The 20771-nt window shown below is 32.4% G+C and overlaps 1 protein-coding gene across 1 annotated transcript in view; it reads right to left on the reverse strand.

The window, feature by feature from the left end:
- Nucleotides 1–3248: 3248 nt before the first annotated feature.
- PLAC8_1 (Placenta-specific protein 8 protein) overlaps nt 3249–20771 on the reverse strand; it is a 29462-nt gene continuing 11939 nt past the window's right edge. Inside the window, exons 2-3 of the mRNA XM_035734238.2 lie at nt 5479–5618; nt 3249–3574 (exon numbers count right to left, since the gene is read on the reverse strand). Coding sequence (XP_035588978.2) covers nt 3464–3574; nt 5479–5618 — 251 coding nt within the window. The 3' untranslated portion in view covers nt 3249–3463. The remainder of the gene's footprint in view (nt 3575–5478; nt 5619–20771) is intronic.

Raw genomic sequence — 20771 nt, forward strand, 5'->3', positions numbered from 1 at the left:
GACAAATATACAACTATACTACTCATTTAAAATATTGTGATGAAATTATATTATTCACCAAAGCAACCAGTAAAGAGGCCACAGGTTTTAAGTATTTGTTTTTTATCAGACAAGGAAGAACACATGGGTTATGATATCGAAATCTATGCTCATAAAGTTACAATAAGGTCAAATGTATCATATGTATATATAATGATTCTCGAATGTACCAAAAACTTAGACTATTTGTTTGTTTGTTTTAAAAACATATCTTTACAAATATTCATTGTATAAATCAACAAAACAAAATAGATCATTTTAAAATGATGGTCAATTCAAACGGTATGACTTTGTTACACATAAACCTTATATATTGTTTGTTGATAACTGAAATAAATAAAATCGTATTTTACAGACAGAATGACCTTATAACAATCAACATTATTTTCTTTTTATCAAAAAACATAAATTTAAAAATGAAACCATGAGCCATTTTCGATTGATTAAAATTTCAATAAATTTTCAACAGTAAATGAGATAGTCAAAAGTAACTGTACTTAAATAATGGAATTACATCTTTAAGTGTTGCCAATAGAGATATGAAATTTAGTTTTTGACTAGATATTGATTATTCTTAAATGTCAGAAAGATGATGAATATGATCTCAACAGACCTGTTGCCAGTTAAATCAACCTTATTCAAATAACACTGAAATGAATGAAGTGATTAGTACACTTATGATCATTATAAGCAACCTAGTACGTGCATATATTTTGACTAAATACTTTTGTAAAGCTGTTACGTAGTAGTTCTCAGTTATTAAACTTTTATATATTTAAATAAGCTCCCATGTCCACAGAAATGATCATGAAATCAAGAAATTGATAATTAATAGGTGATCACTTCTTCTTAACCACTTATTAAGGTTTATTCATTTTATTTACAGATGATGGTTGAAAGATAGATTTAGATAGCAGAATAACATCCATTAATGGACTTGGCACTAGGATTTAATGGTCTGTTGCTAAATCCATGTGACCTAATTAATTGTTATGTATTGATCTCACTTCGATAATGACCGAAGTATTAGTATCTTCAGTTATCAATCGAGCATAAAAATAATCTACAAACCTCAAGGAATAACAGTTGTTTATTTCAGAATATGAAACGTCTTTATTAACTTATTAACTTGTTCTTAAACCTCTGTCTAAGTAGTTTTCAATTTTCTAGTTTATTTTTGGACTTATTTAGTTCTCTTTAAAGATATTCGGCTATACGGACATTCGAAAATATCATGATGTTTAATGACAAGAATTTTGAGTTATGGTAAAATCTATTCAAAAGTCAACCTGCAAGTTCGCCGGTGAGGATAAACTCCACTCTCGATCAAAATTTTCACATTGCACCCAGCAACCAATCATAGTGAAGTCGTAATCTATGAAGCATGATGTGTTTCGTTCTCTGTTATCTTTTCTGGCTTACATAAAAATGCAAAGATTCCTACGAAGAAAGTACCATTCCATCATGCTACGGATGTGTCAAGTGTAAAGCACTCAGTTATGATGGAAGAAATAACAACCTTTATTACTGACGACGATACACTTTGATAACCTGACAAAGTGCAGCTTATCCTCAGCTGAATTCGCTACACGTAATATTATTTTTGAATAAACGCAAATTATCATGAGAACGAAAGTATAATTTGAAGATGAACAAATTAGAACTTTCAAATTGTGTAACACGTATATATGATGTGAACAATAATAATGTATCATGAAGAAGACTTATGGAAGTCAAACTTTTATCATGCTCCCTATCTATCAGTCAGTATCAACTTCTTACAAATTATAAATACACAGGTGAAACTCAACAAATGTCAGTGGAGCTACCTACAGAGTCGTTTCTCTACATTGTGATTTAATTCGCTACACAAAAATCATTTTACATTGACAGACGAGGAGATTAACTTATATGAATTGATCAATTTTTTATTAGTCAATGTACAGTTTCATAGACTCTAGGCTGTAAAGCAACATTGATTTAGAAATTACTTCATATAAACTTAAAAATGGTATAAGAATTGAATAGATAAAAATTAGTTTCGTATGTAATCTCAACTGAATACCAAAATTCAGGTTGATAATAACTAAATAAGTTGTGAACTGATTTGTGTGATATAAAAACTGGCTTATCTGTAATCTCTGCATCATTGAAGTAGTTATATATGAAGATAATTAGTTGGTGACACAATTTGTCATTCACAATTTGCATAGTTTAAAATTTAAACAATACTGAACAGTTTATGAACGTGACGTCCAGTCGATAGATATGTCAATGCAGTGAACTTATTACTTATTAAACGGATATTAAAAACAAACAATAGTTCTTCTTAACTTATCAAGAACTTTCGCACATATTTGAAACTTACTAAACGGTGAGTAGAAACTTGGTATCTGAAAATATCCTTAGGAATTGTGAACGCATTTTTAAAAGTAAACTATATACTAGATAATCAGGATAAATCAGTATAAGATTAAGTGGATTCAAACAAAATTGTAAATCGTTTTCCGTCAAGTTGATTATATGATTGACTGGTTCATCTTCAACACACTTATCAAGCTACCAAAATTCGTATTCAGAAACCTAACCTTTATACTCAAAATAACCTCTACCTTGATCATCGACACAGATTAAATAAGCAAAGCCTACAGCAGAACTATGATTAATATTTTCTAAGCTTATTTTACATTTGCGTTCTTGTATAATTTTAAGATTAGTCTCTTTCGTCTTACGTTAATATTATTAGATTCACTTCAAATCAAAATAGTTTGCAAATTCTATCTTTGAATATTATGTAACTTATCAGCCGTTAAATTACATATTTCCAAATTTTACAAATAATTGTCTTGGTTTATACAAATATTCGTCAGTATTAGTACGAATAGTTTGACAAAAATTGGGCGCCAAGTATAGAGAAGACATTATATGCTTGACCTGAAGAAGTCCAGATAAGTTCGCTAGACGAAACATCTGAATTATTTAAATGTCAATCACTGAAGTTATTTCAAATATAATTTCCACATTTAGATATCTTGATTGTTTGTAATTATCTTATCCACCTCCTGTTAGTTACTTAGTTATTTAAAGTCAGTCTCGTAATTACTTATGATGCCATGATATAATTATGTAACACTATAACTCGAGTAGTGTAGAGTCATGATGAAAAACTAATTAAAAGAATATATTTTACTGCTCTTCGTTTTTTCATAAGTAAATAAGAATCTATAGGATGAAAGGAAAATTATAATTCAGATCTCAGTTTACACTAACTACCAGTTACATGACATCCAAATCAATAAAAGAAATAATTTAAAAGAAACTGTATATTTATAGGGAAACATTTAAGTTAAATTACAAATTGAAATCAGATGTCTGTTTATAAGTACATAGATATTTATCGTATTTGCATGTAATATATGGATGCCTAAATTAAAGTGCCCAGCTGACTTAGTGTATAGTTCATATCTCTTCTTAGTCTGCATACATAACATGAAGAACACCATATCCATTGACAGCAGTCTGAAGCTATTCCACCCTATAATGAATATAACAATAATTAGTCAACATGAATTTATAGCTGTAATCTAAAAAACATTTTCTAAAGTGAAATCTTAATTTATAACTGTTAACTTATCGGCTCTTTAAAGAATCACCTGACATTGCTGCTTGATATACGCTGATGATGATGATAGCTGGAATCAATGGAATAAATTTCTTCTGGCCAAAGAGAATCACCCACTCACCTGCCTCTTCAGAAATGTCCATTTTATTTACAAAAGATGATTTTATAGTAGATATTTTCCATAATAAAGTATTCAGCGGACCGAGTTTAAGTTGAATAAAACCTCGTTACCCTATTATTAGAATTCAACTCTGAACGTTTGATTATTGTCTATTTTACAAAGTTTGTAGCAAACCGTTTAATAAATACGTGCAAAGGTCAATTCTTTAATGAACGGGTTTTAAATGCAGATAAATGTATCATAAAGGTTTCAGTCTCGGTTCATTATTTATTATGTACTCACTAGTAACGTTTATCCAAGCACCTTTTAAAAATATGCCTGTCTTTACTTTCCAGGGTGTGTTGTACAGCTTATTTATTGCATATTTGAACGGTAATATCCAAATCTAAACAGTAGTTTATACAGTGATTCGTAAAACATGCCAAAATTTAAACTCTAACCATTCATTTTGTTTGTCTGCAAAATCATTATGAATGGAAGATGAGGCCATAAATAATAGACAAACCATAGAAATCAAAGATAGCAAGTCTTGGATTTTGGCTCAAAGTTCATTCATTCATACTCTTAAATAGAATTTTAGCATTATTGTTGATTTCAGTTAGTGTCTAGTTTCTAACCTTAACTTCCAACTCCAAATCCTAATCTTGATTCCTCATACCCTAGAAAATAGTTGAATTCTTTTCAAGGTTACTATAGCATTACTAAAAGATGGTCCATAAACTATAGTGTTATCGAATGGAATATAATATGCCTAACACATTCATTATTAGAATTTTTTATTATCCCGTGATCATGTTTTACGCAACGTTCACAGTTTTAGAATTAAATACAACGTTAATGTGGGATATTTTAACATGGGATCACAAACTATTGAAACCACATGGCAAGATCTAACTTTTTATAAAATCTTCTAATATTCCATCGATTTTCTATCAAATAAAATGTGTTTTAGACTTCTTTTTCTCTTTTCTTATAAACTTGATGAATGATCCACTGTTTAAAAAAATGGCACTAGAATATCTTGGATTTCTGTAGTCACATTACATTTGAATTTTAATGTTTGTCTTTACATTATTAAACGAATTCTGACATTCAATTCATACTTTAATCTCAATGTATTTTGCCCTTTTATCACTCGACAAAGGCTTTTTGATACAAATAAATGATACCTGACAAAAGATACTGCTAAATTCAACATTGCACGTTTATTAAAGCGATATATGCTGTATGTAAAGATAAAATCTTTTCATTTCCATGAGTATTTCAACGTTATTATTGAGGCTTAACAAGCCAGTTTAATCTCTCTATCATTTGTAAAGTGCATTCTTGTTATTAGAATATGTATATGCAACTCAAAAATGCTCTATCAACTATCCATCGAAAAGGAATGTTCAGGTTCTTTTAAAACCACATTTTCTTATATTAATTTTGCTTTGTTTCTATTTAATTGATATAAAAGTGATTAATTAGGCTTCTTAGTTATTTTAGATAACATTGCTTATCTGTTTGTATAGTGAGAAGTACTTTCCTAACTAAACCTCATAGATGATATGAGTTTAGAATGTTTCCACTTACACTCAACTTAAAGTCTGTTTGGATAATTTTTCTTGTCATTATTGTATGAACTAAGATTGATATCAATAATCTTGAATAATGATTCATAATTGAGAAAAATACAACACGAGAATAAACTCACTTTAATTCTTTGACGTGCACGATGTTGTGTTCCCAGTACAAATTCAGATGCTGGTACGATTAATGGTGCACAACAACATTCTCCATAATCACGATACATTAAACATACTGAACATGAATAACAGAAAAATACACAACAACCTAGAAAAAAAGTGAAAAAATTATTGTGTAATTATTAGGTTGGAAGAAAAAACAAATACTTTCAGTTTGTGCTGCTTAATTTCGATCTGCTAAATATACATCTATCATATGCATGGGTATATCTTTTGTGGCTCCAAATCTGACTCCAGGTTGATCATGTAAATGATTGTTACTGAAATATACATGTCGGCTATCCTAGTATATAATTATTGACCTAATCCACGTTAGTGAATAATGGAATTAAATAAGTCGAATACGAGAATGGAAGGAAGCAAAGAGAAAAGAGCGGGGCTAAATGACGCGTGAATCAACTCAATTTAATCAAACATGAACCAATATTTATTGCCAGATAAAAATAAGTTACAGACATGTAATGTATAGGATAAGAAATAAACACACGCATACGCTCACATAAAAACAATCAAGGTTGATAAGTGAATTATTGACAAGGTTAAAATGTAGCTTGGGTAGAATAAATAGACTGATCTGTCCAAAGGCTGGAATAATCTATGTAGGCTTAACATAGTATCTGACACTATACATCTTGCCACTACACATTGCAGAATAATAAGGAAGATAAAATAAAGTTAAAAATTTAAGCTGTAAAGTTTATGAGTGATTTATCACAAAAAATAATTGCCCTCTTCATTCAATACAAATAAAGGAGTTACTTGAAAGCCAAAAATAATCCAACATCTGTTTAACTTTTACTTTTCTAGCCTAATAAAAGAAGAGAATGGTATAAAGTAGTAATTTCAAGCAGGTGATAGAAATATCTTCCGAATAATGTAAAGAAAATAATCTAGTCTGATGAAAAAAACTCTGTGTTCTAAGCATTATATAAACATAGGAATTATCTAATTACTGAGATAATAAAGATAATGTATTGCATATGCGCAACATTCAATTATAGGCCATAACCTGAGCACTTAATTTAATTTATACCATATAAATATCTGATTGCCATTTCATAAACGGCAGATGTTTTGTATTTACTTCGATAGTTGATAGTAAAATATTTGTATACTTTGATATAAGTACACTTCTTTATTGGGTTCATTCAGACGTCTTCGTCCAACATAATCAACTTCCAAATTACTAGTGTATTCTTTGGTACAATCTTTAAAAGTGATTACTCATTTATTCATCAGATGCCTTTTAGTCTGAAGTAAACTATCCGTGATTTATTGCCTTACAAGTATCTATTCAAGGCTTTCAGAACTACAGACTTAAATTAATAGACCAAAATTAAAAAAGTAATTGATTAAATCTTGTTAGAGGTAATATAAACATTTTAATGTGCCGTTTATCTAACAGTTATATTCTTGTACGCATCAAAAATACACTAATTTCAACCGTGTCATTTATGTTACTAAATCATCGGATTTGGCTGATTAACTGATATTAGCAAATAAAACAATTAACTGTATGTGCTAATACGAATGAAATCAAAGTTAACCATTTGAGTTCTTGGATAAAGATTTGTTGTTATTGATTACTTTCTATCAGTAACCAGCATAAATAAACACTTAAAAGTTTTCGTTGATCAATTAAAAGACTGTTTTTCGTATATTCAAATTACATTCACACTGAATTTACATTGTTCCATGCATATATTTCATATACAACCAGTAGAACATAGAGAAAGAATACAATACTATTCTGCACAATATATTAAATTGCTTTATATATAAATATAAAAGAAATTAGGATAATGATGTTGATTGGTTAATCATAGTATATTAGAAATGCAAAGTTCAGGATTGTTTATCAAATAATGTTTATATATGACTACTTAACTTTATCTAGTTTAGTTCATTGAAACTAACGAGATTAAAATTTAACAAAGAACATCTGTTGAACCATTTATTTATTGAAATAGCCCCCAAATGCCCTGGTACGGCCGAGAGTGGGGAGAGTCCGCTCTCCCCTCTCGAAATGCTTTCACATGGCCACACGTATATAGCCTCTGCCAGGGAAGTTATACTCACTGCATACTCGTGGCGGGCGTGTTGTTTACGAAATTGAGAGGACGAAAAGCGAATGTCCGGCGCTTTAACGGGGTTAATGGACATGGAGAGTCCGCCTAGGGGGGTTGGAAAACCCTGATTCCAAACCAATGGTGCACATGGGCTCCAGTATCCTGAGGGACCAAATGGTGAAGGAACCAATCGTCGGTCACCGGCTACCATGGGACTGCATCTCCTTACGTTGCTCCACTGCCTTGTGGATCAAACCATTAAATCAAAGGCTCCGGGTGTGGCACCCTAAGAAAAACACCTGCTTTGGTTTGGGCACCCGGGCAGTATCACAGCCGCCACACGTATCAAATGAGATCTGTGTCGCACATATGTATTTGGTGCCTCCTTGTACCAATATCTATGTGTTAAATAAATAAAAAAATAAAACTATCGGAATAATTTTATATTTACCGCCATAATATTCACTATTGAAACATGTTGTAATATTGAATTTTTACTCATTAATTACTTTTCATATTTATTATTTTAAATATTCTACATTTACTACTTGAATCAACAAAGTTAGTAAAAAAAGAATCTTACTTTTAATAAACTGATAGTCAGACAATAAGTCGAATACTCTTAATAATTCCTAAGTCACAATGTTTGTTATTTACATGATTTCAGCTTTAGCGCATATTTTAAACCTAAATATGATGGATGTAATCCAGAAAAAAAAGATTCACATATGCTACATAAAGAGAATTTATATATCATTTTAAACATTCATATGAGTTTAGTAGTCATTTTGTTTTCTATTAAATTAGAAGATAAAAGATGAATGGATAATAGAAATTAATGAATTCCAAGATATATGTTTCATACTATTTAAGGTTAATCAATAAATGAAGTAAATATCATTACTAGAATCAACAAACTGACGAATTTCAAATAAAATGTAACAGACTTCTTGAGTTTCACCACTACTCATTAACTATCTTTACTTAGAAACTTAAAACTCAATAAATACAACAAAGTAATTTTGTCAAGATATAAATATTGCCAAAAGATCCTAATGAAAATTTAATCAATAACATCAACTAAAAAAGATTCAAAGACTCACAGATAACTAATGAATAATTTCAGAAGGGGTTTTTGTAGATGTTATAGTTATTTCAATAGATGGAATCATGAGTAAATTGAAACTAGATCACTATGAAAAACCTGGAATCATTGGTCAACCGTTTCGTCCTATTGTGAGACTCCTCAGGAGCGCGCATCCACGATCCCACCCCACAGGATTTGAACCCAAGACCTATCAGTCTCGCGCGTGACCACTTAACCACTAGACCGTTAGTCTAGTGCTTCCAGGTTTCCCATGGTGGTTTGGATTCAATTGACTGATGATCTCAACTATTGAAATTAATGAATAAATCACTATTTGATATAAATATATATGCAAATATAAACGTCATTTCGAAAGTCAGAAACTAATCGTTGAAGTATATTGATCGAGAAAATTTTATAGATCGAAATTGTTATACAGATAATTGGCAGATAATTAAATCATAGATATTTACTTAATTTAGCAATATCATTAAAACAAAATATGAACTGAAATAACTATCAAATTCACTAAAAACATAATACAATCTGATAATTAAGTATTAGATATTTCAACAGTTGAGATCATGAATCAGTTGTAGCTAGATCACCATGAAAAACCTGGAAGCATTGGACAACCGTTTCGTCCTATTGTGGATATTTGTAGATATTTGTTAATTGGACTTTTATCTGACCAATAAATTATTTCTTTTCATAGCCCTTGGTTAATAGATAACCTCATTTGTTATTTAGTCTCGAATCCATTTTAGAATGCAATCTTTTCTATCCTCCTATAAACATATATTTTTCATATTAGATAATCTATTGAAATCTGATAACCAATTATGAATAGATCAATTAAGATAAATAAATTCATGATATTCATTAATGATTTCATTAGAAAACGTTAAAGCTGATCAGTTAAATTCATTTTTCAATTTCTTAAATCATTCACGATAGACAATATCAAATGGATTAATTTGTTGACATTTAAATGGTGTTTTACGAATAAATGTAGACATCTTTCATTTAAGATCATTATCTCAGTATGTTTTATCTTGACTTGCTTTAATTAATAGTAAATACGACAGATATTATTAGTAAATTGGATGTTCATAGATCAAAATAGAAAAAAATATAAATAAATGTATCTAAAAATCAATTAGGTCAGAGCATCAACTGTCATGTTCACCACTTACATCAACAGACATAAGTAGTATGCAAAACCAGTCAGAAGTGTAATGTCTGACAGCAGAATCTTAAAGAGATCAAAATAAAGAGAACAGAAATGTAAATAGAAAGAAATTTTGATAACAATAAGAAAGGAACAATGAGGTTATTGAAAGGCAAATCATGAAAGATTGGCAAATGAAGAATTGAACGTATGGTTTTCACATTTAATGGACGAAAACTATGATTTTTCATTGAACAATGAATTGAAATTTCCCAGTTGAGATTTCGCTCACAAAAAAAGCGTTAGATGGAAACCTTCAGAGTCTCAATTTTCTATTAACCATTTTTTCATGGTTCTAAATTTACATTTTATTGGCGCTCAGAACTAATGTAGTGAACAAGAACACAAGTGATGACGATTAAATGTATTTAAACACAGTTACAAAATCTTAGTAAAATCTGAAAACTACACACCAAACAATTCCGTTTGCATAATCTAAAGCAACTCTCTCACACTTCATTGTTCATTCGTTTCCAAACCAAACACACTCTGTCCTCGTTCTCTTCTCCTCCATCTTATTAACTTTCTTACAACAGATAGTTCCCATTTAAACATTAAAATTAAAACACGAATTTCAGCGAATGGATCTCTTTTCAACGAATTTATTATCAAGCTGTACAATCGTATATATATGAAAATTTTGTTTTTGTAAAAGTACTAATTCCATGAGGAAATGTGAACACAGTTAATAACAAGGTGTTTTAATTTTAATGTTTAAATGGGAACTATCTGTCAATTGAAGAAATGCAAGGACCTTATGACGATGAAAGGGCTCAATGGGTCTTACGTTACACCGTCAAGCCTGCGTTAGTGAAATGTGAGGTCAATTTTCTCGAAAGCTGTATCAAAAATAATGATTATCCTAAATGTCTCTGGAAGGCACTAGGGCGAAACCATATTCATCCCAATGCAAAAACACTCAAACGTCATGCACTCAATTATATCGATGCTATCAAATCTCGAAAAGTCGAACTACATCGCAACATATCTCTAAGAAGTCACGCCTTGTTTGAATTGTCGTTAGATGAACGTAAACAATTTGAGGGCTATGTTACTAATGTTATGGAAAAACAGTCACAAAAAGCTAAACGTTAACACTTGGAAACATTGCAACACGTAGACGTGATTAAGAAGTTTCCAGAACATCCAGAAAAGTATGTATTTAATCATTCTTCTATTAAACTTTCACCAGACCAAATACAGGCTTTATCATTGGGTCCGAAGTTCTGTAACAGCACCTCCAAAACTAGTAGAGTTCATACACAAATACGACTCGAAAACCTATCAAATAAAACTCATGATCATGTGCCTACATCCCCAGAAAATGTTCAGCACTTTAAATCCACATTAGTGGACTGCAGTCATGGATACGTTAATACACAATGTAGTAAGAATAACCTATTTACTAAGAACCCCTTAGATCAGCTAATTTAATCCTAAGTAAACCTGACAAAGGAGCTGATGTAATACTACTTGACCGCCATGAATATTTGGATAAAATGAAATTAATTCTAGAGGATGATACTAAATTCTCCAAAGCTAAAGAAGTTGATAAAAAATGGCAAATCGAAAAACAGCTAACAGATGTTGTTAAAATTCGTAAGAATAAGGGGATAATAACCCAAGATTTATATAATCACATACGTCCCATGGGTTCAATCATCCCGCGCTTACATGGACTACCGAAAGTACATAAGCCGGGTTTACCGTCACAACCTATTTTGGCTATGTCGGATTCACCATACCACAGAATCGCCAAATGGCTAGCGGAAATATTGGAACCGGTTAGAAGGCAAGTATCTAAATTTTCTATTCATGATACTTTTCAATTTATTGATCGTATTAAGGACGTTAATACTTCCGGAAAACACGTGTTCTCGCTTGACGTTAACTCTTTGTTCACTAGCGTACCTTTAACCGAAACGACATGTTATATATGTGAGTATATTGATCCCAACAACATAGATCTAGGTTTGCCGACTGAACACTTGAAATAACTATTCTTACGCTGTACTTTTAATGTCCAGTTTAGTTTTAATAATGAAATATATAGACAGAGAGATGGGATCGCAATGGGGTCTCCTTTGGGTCCGATTTTAGCAGATTGTTTCATGGCAAAGCTAGAAAACGACCAACTAAGCTCAATGATCAGTCAATTTCACCTATACGTCAGATATATGGACGACACGTTTATCGTTTGTGACAATAATATTGATTTAGAAGATATTTTACACACCTTTAATTCATTCTACCCTTCTATAGATTTCACGTTAGGAAGGGAACGGGACCAATCAATTCCTTTTCTCGATGTACGTCTGATGAGAAGGAGTAATGGTTCTTTAAAAAGATCCATCTTTAGAAAACAAACATGGAATGGACAGCTAACCAACTTCTATAGCTGGGTTCTGTTAAGTAGAAAGAGAAACCTCATCCACTCTTTATGTTATCGAATACATCAGATATGCAGTAAGGAATGCATTAACGAAGAACTCGAATTCCTCAAGAAAACCCTGACGGAAAATGGTTACCCAGAACGGTTCATAGAAAAGAATATGAATAGAAGTAGCTGTGACAAGAAACCTAGTTGCTCCGTTACGAAGAAAAACCTTTATATAAGTCTGGAATTTAAAGGTGATCGAACATCAGACGTAATCAAAAATCGTCTAACAACAACTATTAAAAGAACATTTAATGCAGCTAAATTGCGAATAACCTTCACGAGTAGGAACTTATTTTCTGTGTCCATAAAAGACAAGCTTCAGCGTCTGGTCACCTCTATGTGCATCTACCAGTTCACCTGCTCTTGTGGAGCAAGGTACATTGGCCGTAGCCAGCGCTCGCTTTCAACTCGGATACGGGAACATACTCCAGCTTGGTTCTATAAAGGGGAAAGGAAAGCAGTTAGGAGTTCTATACTTGAACACCTAATCGACTATAACCATTCTACAGATCCAAAAAATGAATTTAAGGTTGTTTATATGATTCGTTCAAATCTACCCAGATTTCTTCGCATCCAACTTTTAAAAATAGCCGAAGCTCTTACCATCCAGGAGCTTAAACCTGAACTATGCGTACAAAAGAAGAACGTCTTATCGTTATCGTTGGTTGACATTAAGTAACCGGCCTATATGATTCCCTACCACCCCTTTTAAAAAAATTGTGGGGTGTGAATGAAAAATTTAGGTATCATTGATTGGTGGACTTGTTTTGCAAGTGTGTGCTCAAGTGATAATGAACAAACATTTTGTTACCTTTAATAATTTTGTGATTGGTCGTAAACTGTTCATCTTTGTAATCTGATTAGTTGAAATCGAAATCACATCTGGAGCTGTGATTGGATACCAGAATTTTCATTTTTTACATTTGAAATTTAATGATAATGAATAATTTTTTTTGTGTAATCTTAGTCTTGAAAAAATTTAGACTTTTGAAGAAAAAGACACCAACTTAATTGCATTACCATGCAATCCTACTGTTAGTGAATGTGTATTGGGATCAATTTTTGTTTTCCGATCAAGTATACCTTGAATTGAAGTCGTTAGTTATCGGAACAGGAATAATCATATGTATCTCAGTAAAAGAAAGTTTTTGGGAAAAAGCATCTGTAAACCGGTTTGAATATTTGATAATAGTGATTACTGAATGAGGTCGGTAGTCAAATATTTAATACCAAATTAATAAACAAATTATCACCAAAGTGTGTGCATAGGCTTTTTTGTAACACACGGTGTGTTAATGGGAAAAAGAAATCAACATATCAATAAATCATCATGATAAATTACTGGTTGCAATATGTATAATTCAGGTGAACCAACCGTAGACGATCATTTAATGAACTGACTTTGACAGTATATGAAAGTAGTAATAAATTTTCCGAAAAAGATACTTAATATTTAGTAAAGGATTATTTTGTAAATGTTCATTCATAATGAGAATTAGACAACGTTAGATTTAAATGTGGTTAATTTGTAAAAGTCCATTGAAACGGTTTATTGTGTTCACTTGTAAATTATTTGTAGTTCTGTATTTTAAAATTAATTTTTTGGTCGTAATAAAAACTAGTTTGTTTAATCAGTCATGTGTGAATATTGTTAACCGCCGTAATATGAAACCTGAATTATCTAGACATTATGAATGTAACCATTTTTGACAAGCATTTGAAATATCAGTTTCATGAAGTGTAAATGAACAAGCCTACGTCGTCTGACTGACTCAACAAATATTTATCGACTTTAAACGTATAAATATGAGTAAGGTCAACTGTATCAATGAACATTTACAATGCTATTAGTATTATTTATTTTCCTTATTATTATTATTATTATTATTATTATTATTATTATGTCAATTGACAAGATTCAATTCTTGTACTATGTATTTCATTGACACAAAATTTTTTGCATTTTCAATTTTCCTATAATGCTTAGTCACTTATTGTGACTGAACACTTTACTGCAAATCATCCCGACCTTTAGTGAATGACCTTTTTAATTTGTAAATATATATATCGTTACAGATGTAAACGTTAACCATTGTTAACACATTACATTGTCAAATTCATAAATGTCATGCCTTATTTTTGGACTTTATAAAATAATAAAATTATGGACTAATAACTGTATAGTGCGATGATGAAGTTAAGGAAAACGATTGTTTCCTAAATTATTTTTGATTTTTGAATATTTTAAGGGAATATTTAACTGGTACAACGAGATTGTACCAGTCATAAATAGTTGATGAGGTGTGCAAATGAATACGGTGATATAATCAGTAGTTATGAATAACTATGGAGGCTTAGTTTACGATCAGACGTACTTCTTACGTACGCATAGTTCTGGTTTCAGGAAATTTTAATATTAAACAAGAATATGAAGTTCTTGTTTTGTGTATCTATGAAACGGATAATATTCTTATTTCTTTTTACACTTACTGTATGACCTTTTATCACCATCATCATTTCAATGATGATGGTTTCAACTTGTTTTCAAATGTCATTATTTTATTCCTAAATAAGTTAATTTTCTCAATTTCGTTTACTTCTCTATGAGCTTTAATCACATTCATCTTTGTAATTATCTTATTACATTCACTAATAAATGTCATCATAAGTTTATTGACCTAACGACAAAATTACGATTTTCACTCATTTAAAATATTCCTATTAAAATGTACTCAAAATGTACTTTTATTAGATAGTTTACAAATGTGTTACTAAAACATGAACGCTAATCACATTATTTTCAATATAAAATTACTAGATTAGTCTTCATTAGATGACAAAATCTTGTCTAAGTTTTCTTAACCTTTATATCTAATAAACGTTAGAAACAAGTTTACGAATACATGAACGATAATCGCTTTTCCACTATTAATCTCTAAGGGATATCTAAATTCATGAGACATTAATAAGTGCTTAATCACTTGACCTTTGCGGCGGAAAAGTAGTAGATAAAAAATAATGGAAATCAAATTGTGGGTGGCCCTGAAAAGGGCCTTTACTCGTTCTCGCGGTCGAACGTCATCACTATTAGTTTGTAATGGCGCCACAGATAGGACAGTGCACTGCTCGTACGTTCGGCGATGGGTCGTAGGCACAGAAGGTATGAAACATTGCTTCACATCTACAGAAAACCCAACCAACCGCAAAGCCCACCCAAGGATGTTATGTGAGCTTTCAATTTCCCGTAATCACCTATAGTGTACATTATAAATTGGCAAATTCCGTACCAGGAAGGTTCGCGTGTGAGAACACTTTGTACCGCATATTGCAGACATCTTGAGCGGTCAGACATTTCCCATAAGATTGGTAAGCAAAATTCCTGATGTGGAATGCAGCGGTACCGGAAATCAGCAGCGGTCTCACAGTTTCAAACTCCCCATCCGTTAACCTGCGCATCCATGAATTACCCTGGTACCTCAGGGAATTGCACTCGTGATTGTGATGTACATTCCCACGTACAACAGTCCAATAGCCGTCTATAATCTTACAAAACATAAATGCTGGACATTGGGTGTTCATAGAAGCCCTTCATTAAAAAAATTATAAAACAATTTACCAAATTACCTCCTCCGTCTAATACGTTGTGACGAACCGCTAGATCTTATACGCCCATTTCGCCAACACACAAATTTAATGTAGGATTTTTGATCTCTGCCAATATGCGAATCTCTCACTACATAATGACTGTAAGTCGATCTTTCAAAATTTGTGATAGTGGTCTTTAACGCTTCAACCGATGGAAACGCAACCAGAAACAAGGTAGTCAAAAAGACTTCCTCCATTTCCGTTACGTGGGAAACACCAGCGCTCGTACTCGGCACGTTACTCTGCTCCATAATGACGATTGAGATTGTGCTTCGTCGACAAGTACTGATAATTTATAACAATTTTCAAGACATAACTAACCAATTAAATCTAATTTTTGGAACTAGCCATTTCATTGGACGAAACACGGGATGAAAAATATTGTAATTTGGGGTTGGAAAATTTTTTTTTAAAAAAAATGGCCGGTCGGACAATATTATTCGTTATCGTTACCTTGGCCTTAAGCATTTTGATTATCCTATTATTATTATCATTATTATTATTATTATTATTATTATTATTATTATTACTGCCTTCCCCCCTTTACTTATGTCTTATATTCCCATTGTTTTATTCGTAAATATTTATCATATCACCATACTTATTTTCTACACCTCTATGACCTTTAACTATTATAACATAAAAACATTGCAATCATCTTATTATATTCCCTAAATCTATTGTTATTATTCATATTACGTAATCTAGTATTATAACCTTTTTATTAACTGTGTTCACATTTCCTCATGGAATTAGTACTTTTACAAAAACAAAATTTTCATATATATACGATTGTACAGCTTGATAATAAATTCGTTGAAAAGAGATCCATTCGCTGAAATTCGTGTTTTTCTTACAACAGACATTTCACTCTCGATTGATGATACATACTACTTATATCTGTCGATATCAGTAGCACACAACACAATCACATCAATTAATAACAATATACATATCAATTCCTCATCAATACTAATCTCTTGTTTATTCAACTATACGATCTCAGTTGCATAATCTATCCAAGTATGTAGAGATTAGGAAATATATACACATATCTATAACACTGTATGATACAATTCCAACGAAGCAATCCCATTTGTAGTAGATCTAAGGTGGGAGAATAAAAGCTTAATTAAATCATTAATCCAAAGATAATAATTGTGATACACATTCTTTTCATCATGTTGACTGCAATGTCTATCAATAACAGACAAGTTGCGTCGAAACTTTCGGTTGACTTTACTTATTTAAGAATAAAAGATGAAAATTACATTTTGTTTTCTTGTTTGTCTTTTGCCTGTTCCTCAAAAGATGTAAACAAATCGATAATTTTTTAAAATGGGAAATGAAAATGGGATCGTTTCTTCTCCAAATATCAAAATGTGATACATGTCGAACAATTGAGCTTCTTACAAAAACATATTTTTATAAATCTGTTTAGTTTACTATTACTGTATAAATAAATAAATAGACGAACTTTGTATTCGCATGGTATTGTTTGTTTACATGAAACTTCTCACTGATGATTACGACTGCATTTGATCAATCTGTTATTAGCATATGTGCATAATGTGTGAGCTGTCTCGTTGTTGTTATCAATCACAAACATTACACGAATTTCTAGAGTCAATAGCTATCATGCTCCTAAAATATGATATGTGTGCTCATAAATAAATCTTTATCTGACAATACTACATTAACAAAGTTGAATGTCGGCCAGCTCAACTGTCTAGAGCTTAAGCGTTCGCGCGCGAGACTGATAGGTTCCCCGTTCGAATCTTGTGAGGTGGGATCGTGGATACGCGCTGCTGAGGAGTCTCACAATAGGACGAAACGGCCATCCAGTACTTCCAGGTTTTCCATGATGGTCTAGTAACTATTAAGCTTTCATTTCCATTAAATTAGTTCTAATAGATTGAATACGCCTTTTAACTATTAAAAATGTTATAAATGAGAAAACTATTAAAATAAATATAGAAAGTTATCTAGTCTACTAGGAAGTATGTTTTATATTTTTAATAAACATAACTAATTAACTAACTGATCATAATTTTCTTTATTATTTTTAAAATCATATGATATTTAATGTACATAGGCCATGTTTAAAACGATGTATCACCAAAAAGTATCTGTACTACAATTCAATTAGTCCTATAAAATATGTAACCATCATTAATGAACAAAACTTAATTTAAATAAAAACAGTAATGGTATTTAAAAGTAAACAGATGAAATTTATATTTAGTTTCAATACAGAATAACAAATAAACTCTTAGAAGTAACTATAAGTTTCTGATAAGAAAGTAAAGTTTCTAAATAATGTTAAGAATAATATTTTGATTAAATATTATCATTAATGGTAGCAGCTATGATTTATTCCATTGGAAAGACTATTTCGAAAGAAACTAGGATTTTTTTATATTTCCAACTTGTTGTTTTAACTGAATTGATTTTAAACTTCTTCAACTGTTTAGATTTGTAATTAACCAATACGATAAACAATGAAATAACGTAATATGGCTTTTTATGGGTTGATATCAAAAACAGAAACAACTGAAAACTAAGGGAACTGGATAGATGTTTCTTCAGTAATGTGAATACTCTCTCTTATTAAGATGGTGGTTGGAGGTAGTCACAAGGAAACTATGGACCTAGGTTTCGTGTTGCTCATTACTCGCCAACAAGGTGTGACTGTAATCTAGAGGGAACTGATACTTCCTGATGGATTCGATCCCCTGTCACCCAGCTTTACAGTTAGAGACGTTACCACTGAGCTATCCGTGCCACAACTGAAGTTCTATAGGATTGAGATGTATTTACAATTGACTGATCATTGGGTGGTGATCATTGTCAAATGTGTCAGATCCTTCTTAGTTCAGATCGAATCATATCTAAACATAGTGCACTCAATGTCGAGTCACCCAAACTGGTGGCCACACTGCCCTGGGAGTCAGAAGGTCTTCATTTAGAAGAGTTATGACGCCTCATGATAAAAGTTGAGTTTCTTCGGAAGCCACAAGGCCGATGCTCCTTCTGACAACCAAGACAACCATTTATTTAGGTACATGGAATACTCGTGCAATGTGGGAGATCGGGGGAGAGTCTTCCAAATTGCTGCAGAAATGAGAAGATACAACCTAGAGGTGCTTGAGATCAGTGAAACACATTGGACACAAGTTGGACAACAACGACTAGCTTCAGGAGAGCATCTATTGTACTCTGGCCATGAAGAAAAAAATGCACCACATACACAAGGAGTTGCATTATTGCTGTCCAAACAAGCACAAAATACACTTATAGGACGGGAATCTCATGCACCAAGGATCATCAAAGCCATCTTCAAAATAAAGAAATAGGGCATTTCAATGAACGTCATCGAATGCTATGCGCCTACCAACGACCACAATGAAGATGCCAAAGTTCAATCCTACAATAGGCTGCAGTCAATCATCGAGAAGTGCCCAACAAAGGACTTGATCATTCTGATGGGTGATTAAAATGCCAAGGTTGTAATGGACAACACCGGATATGAAGACATCATGAGACGACACGGGCTGGGAGAAAGGAAAGAAAATGATGAGAGATTTGCAAACCTATGTGCCTTCAATAAACTGGTCATAGGCGGAACTATATTCCCACACAAACGCATGCACAAAGTCACATGAACCTCACTGGATCACAATACACAGAACCAAATCGACCATATTTGCATCAACAAAAAGTTCAGGAGGACAATGGATGATTTGAGAACCAAGAGAGGAGCTGATATAGCATCAGATCATCACTTGCTGGTCGCCAAGATGAAATCGAAACTCAAGAAGCACTGGACAATGAGGCGGACAATATCACAAATGTTCAATACGGCCTTTCTTCAGGATACTAACAAACTCAAGAAATTCAAGATAGCCCTCAGTGATAAGTTCCACGCCTTTCATGATCTGCTCAATGGAGAACGAACTACTATGGAGAACAACTGGAAGGGGATCAAAGAAGCAATCACTTCAACATGCCATGAGGTTCTGGGCCACAAGAAGCACTATCACAAGGAATGGATCACTGTTGATACACTGGATAAGATTCAAGAAAGGAGGAACAAGAAGGCAGCAATCAATACCAGTCGAACAAGAGCAGAAAAAGCCAAGGCACAAGCTGAATACACAGAAGTAAACAAACAAGTGAAGGGGAGCATCAGAACCGACAAACGTAAATATGTGGAAGATTTAGAAACGACGGCGGAAAAGGCTGCAAGAGAAGGAAACATGAGAGAACTGTATGACACGACAAAGAAACTCTCTGGAAATCGCCGCAAACCAGAACGACCAGTGAAAAGCAAGGAAGGCAAGGTAATCACAAACATTGAAGAACAACGAAACAGGTCGGTAGAAAACTTCAAAGAACTCTTGAATCGACCATCCCCACTAAACCCACCTAACATCGAAGCAGCACCCACGGACCTCCCAATCAATGTTGGCCCATCAACAATTGAAAAATCAGCATGGCCATCAGACAAATCAAGAGTGACAAAGCAGCAGGACCAGACAACATTCCAGCACAGGCACTGAAAGCAGACGTAGCGGTGACTACAAGGATACTCCACATTCTCTTCAATGAGATTTGGGATAAAGAACAAGTACCAGCAGACTGGAAAGACGGACACCTGATCAAGATACCAAAGAAAGGCGATTTCAGCAACTGTGATAACTACAGGGGCATCACTCTTCCCTCAGAACCAAGAAAAGTCTTTAACAGGGTATTGTTAAATAAAACGA

Source organism: Schistosoma haematobium, chromosome ZW, assembly GCF_000699445.3.
Source record: "Schistosoma haematobium chromosome ZW, whole genome shotgun sequence".
In the NCBI taxonomy this organism is placed as follows: Eukaryota; Metazoa; Platyhelminthes; class Trematoda; order Strigeidida; family Schistosomatidae; genus Schistosoma; species Schistosoma haematobium.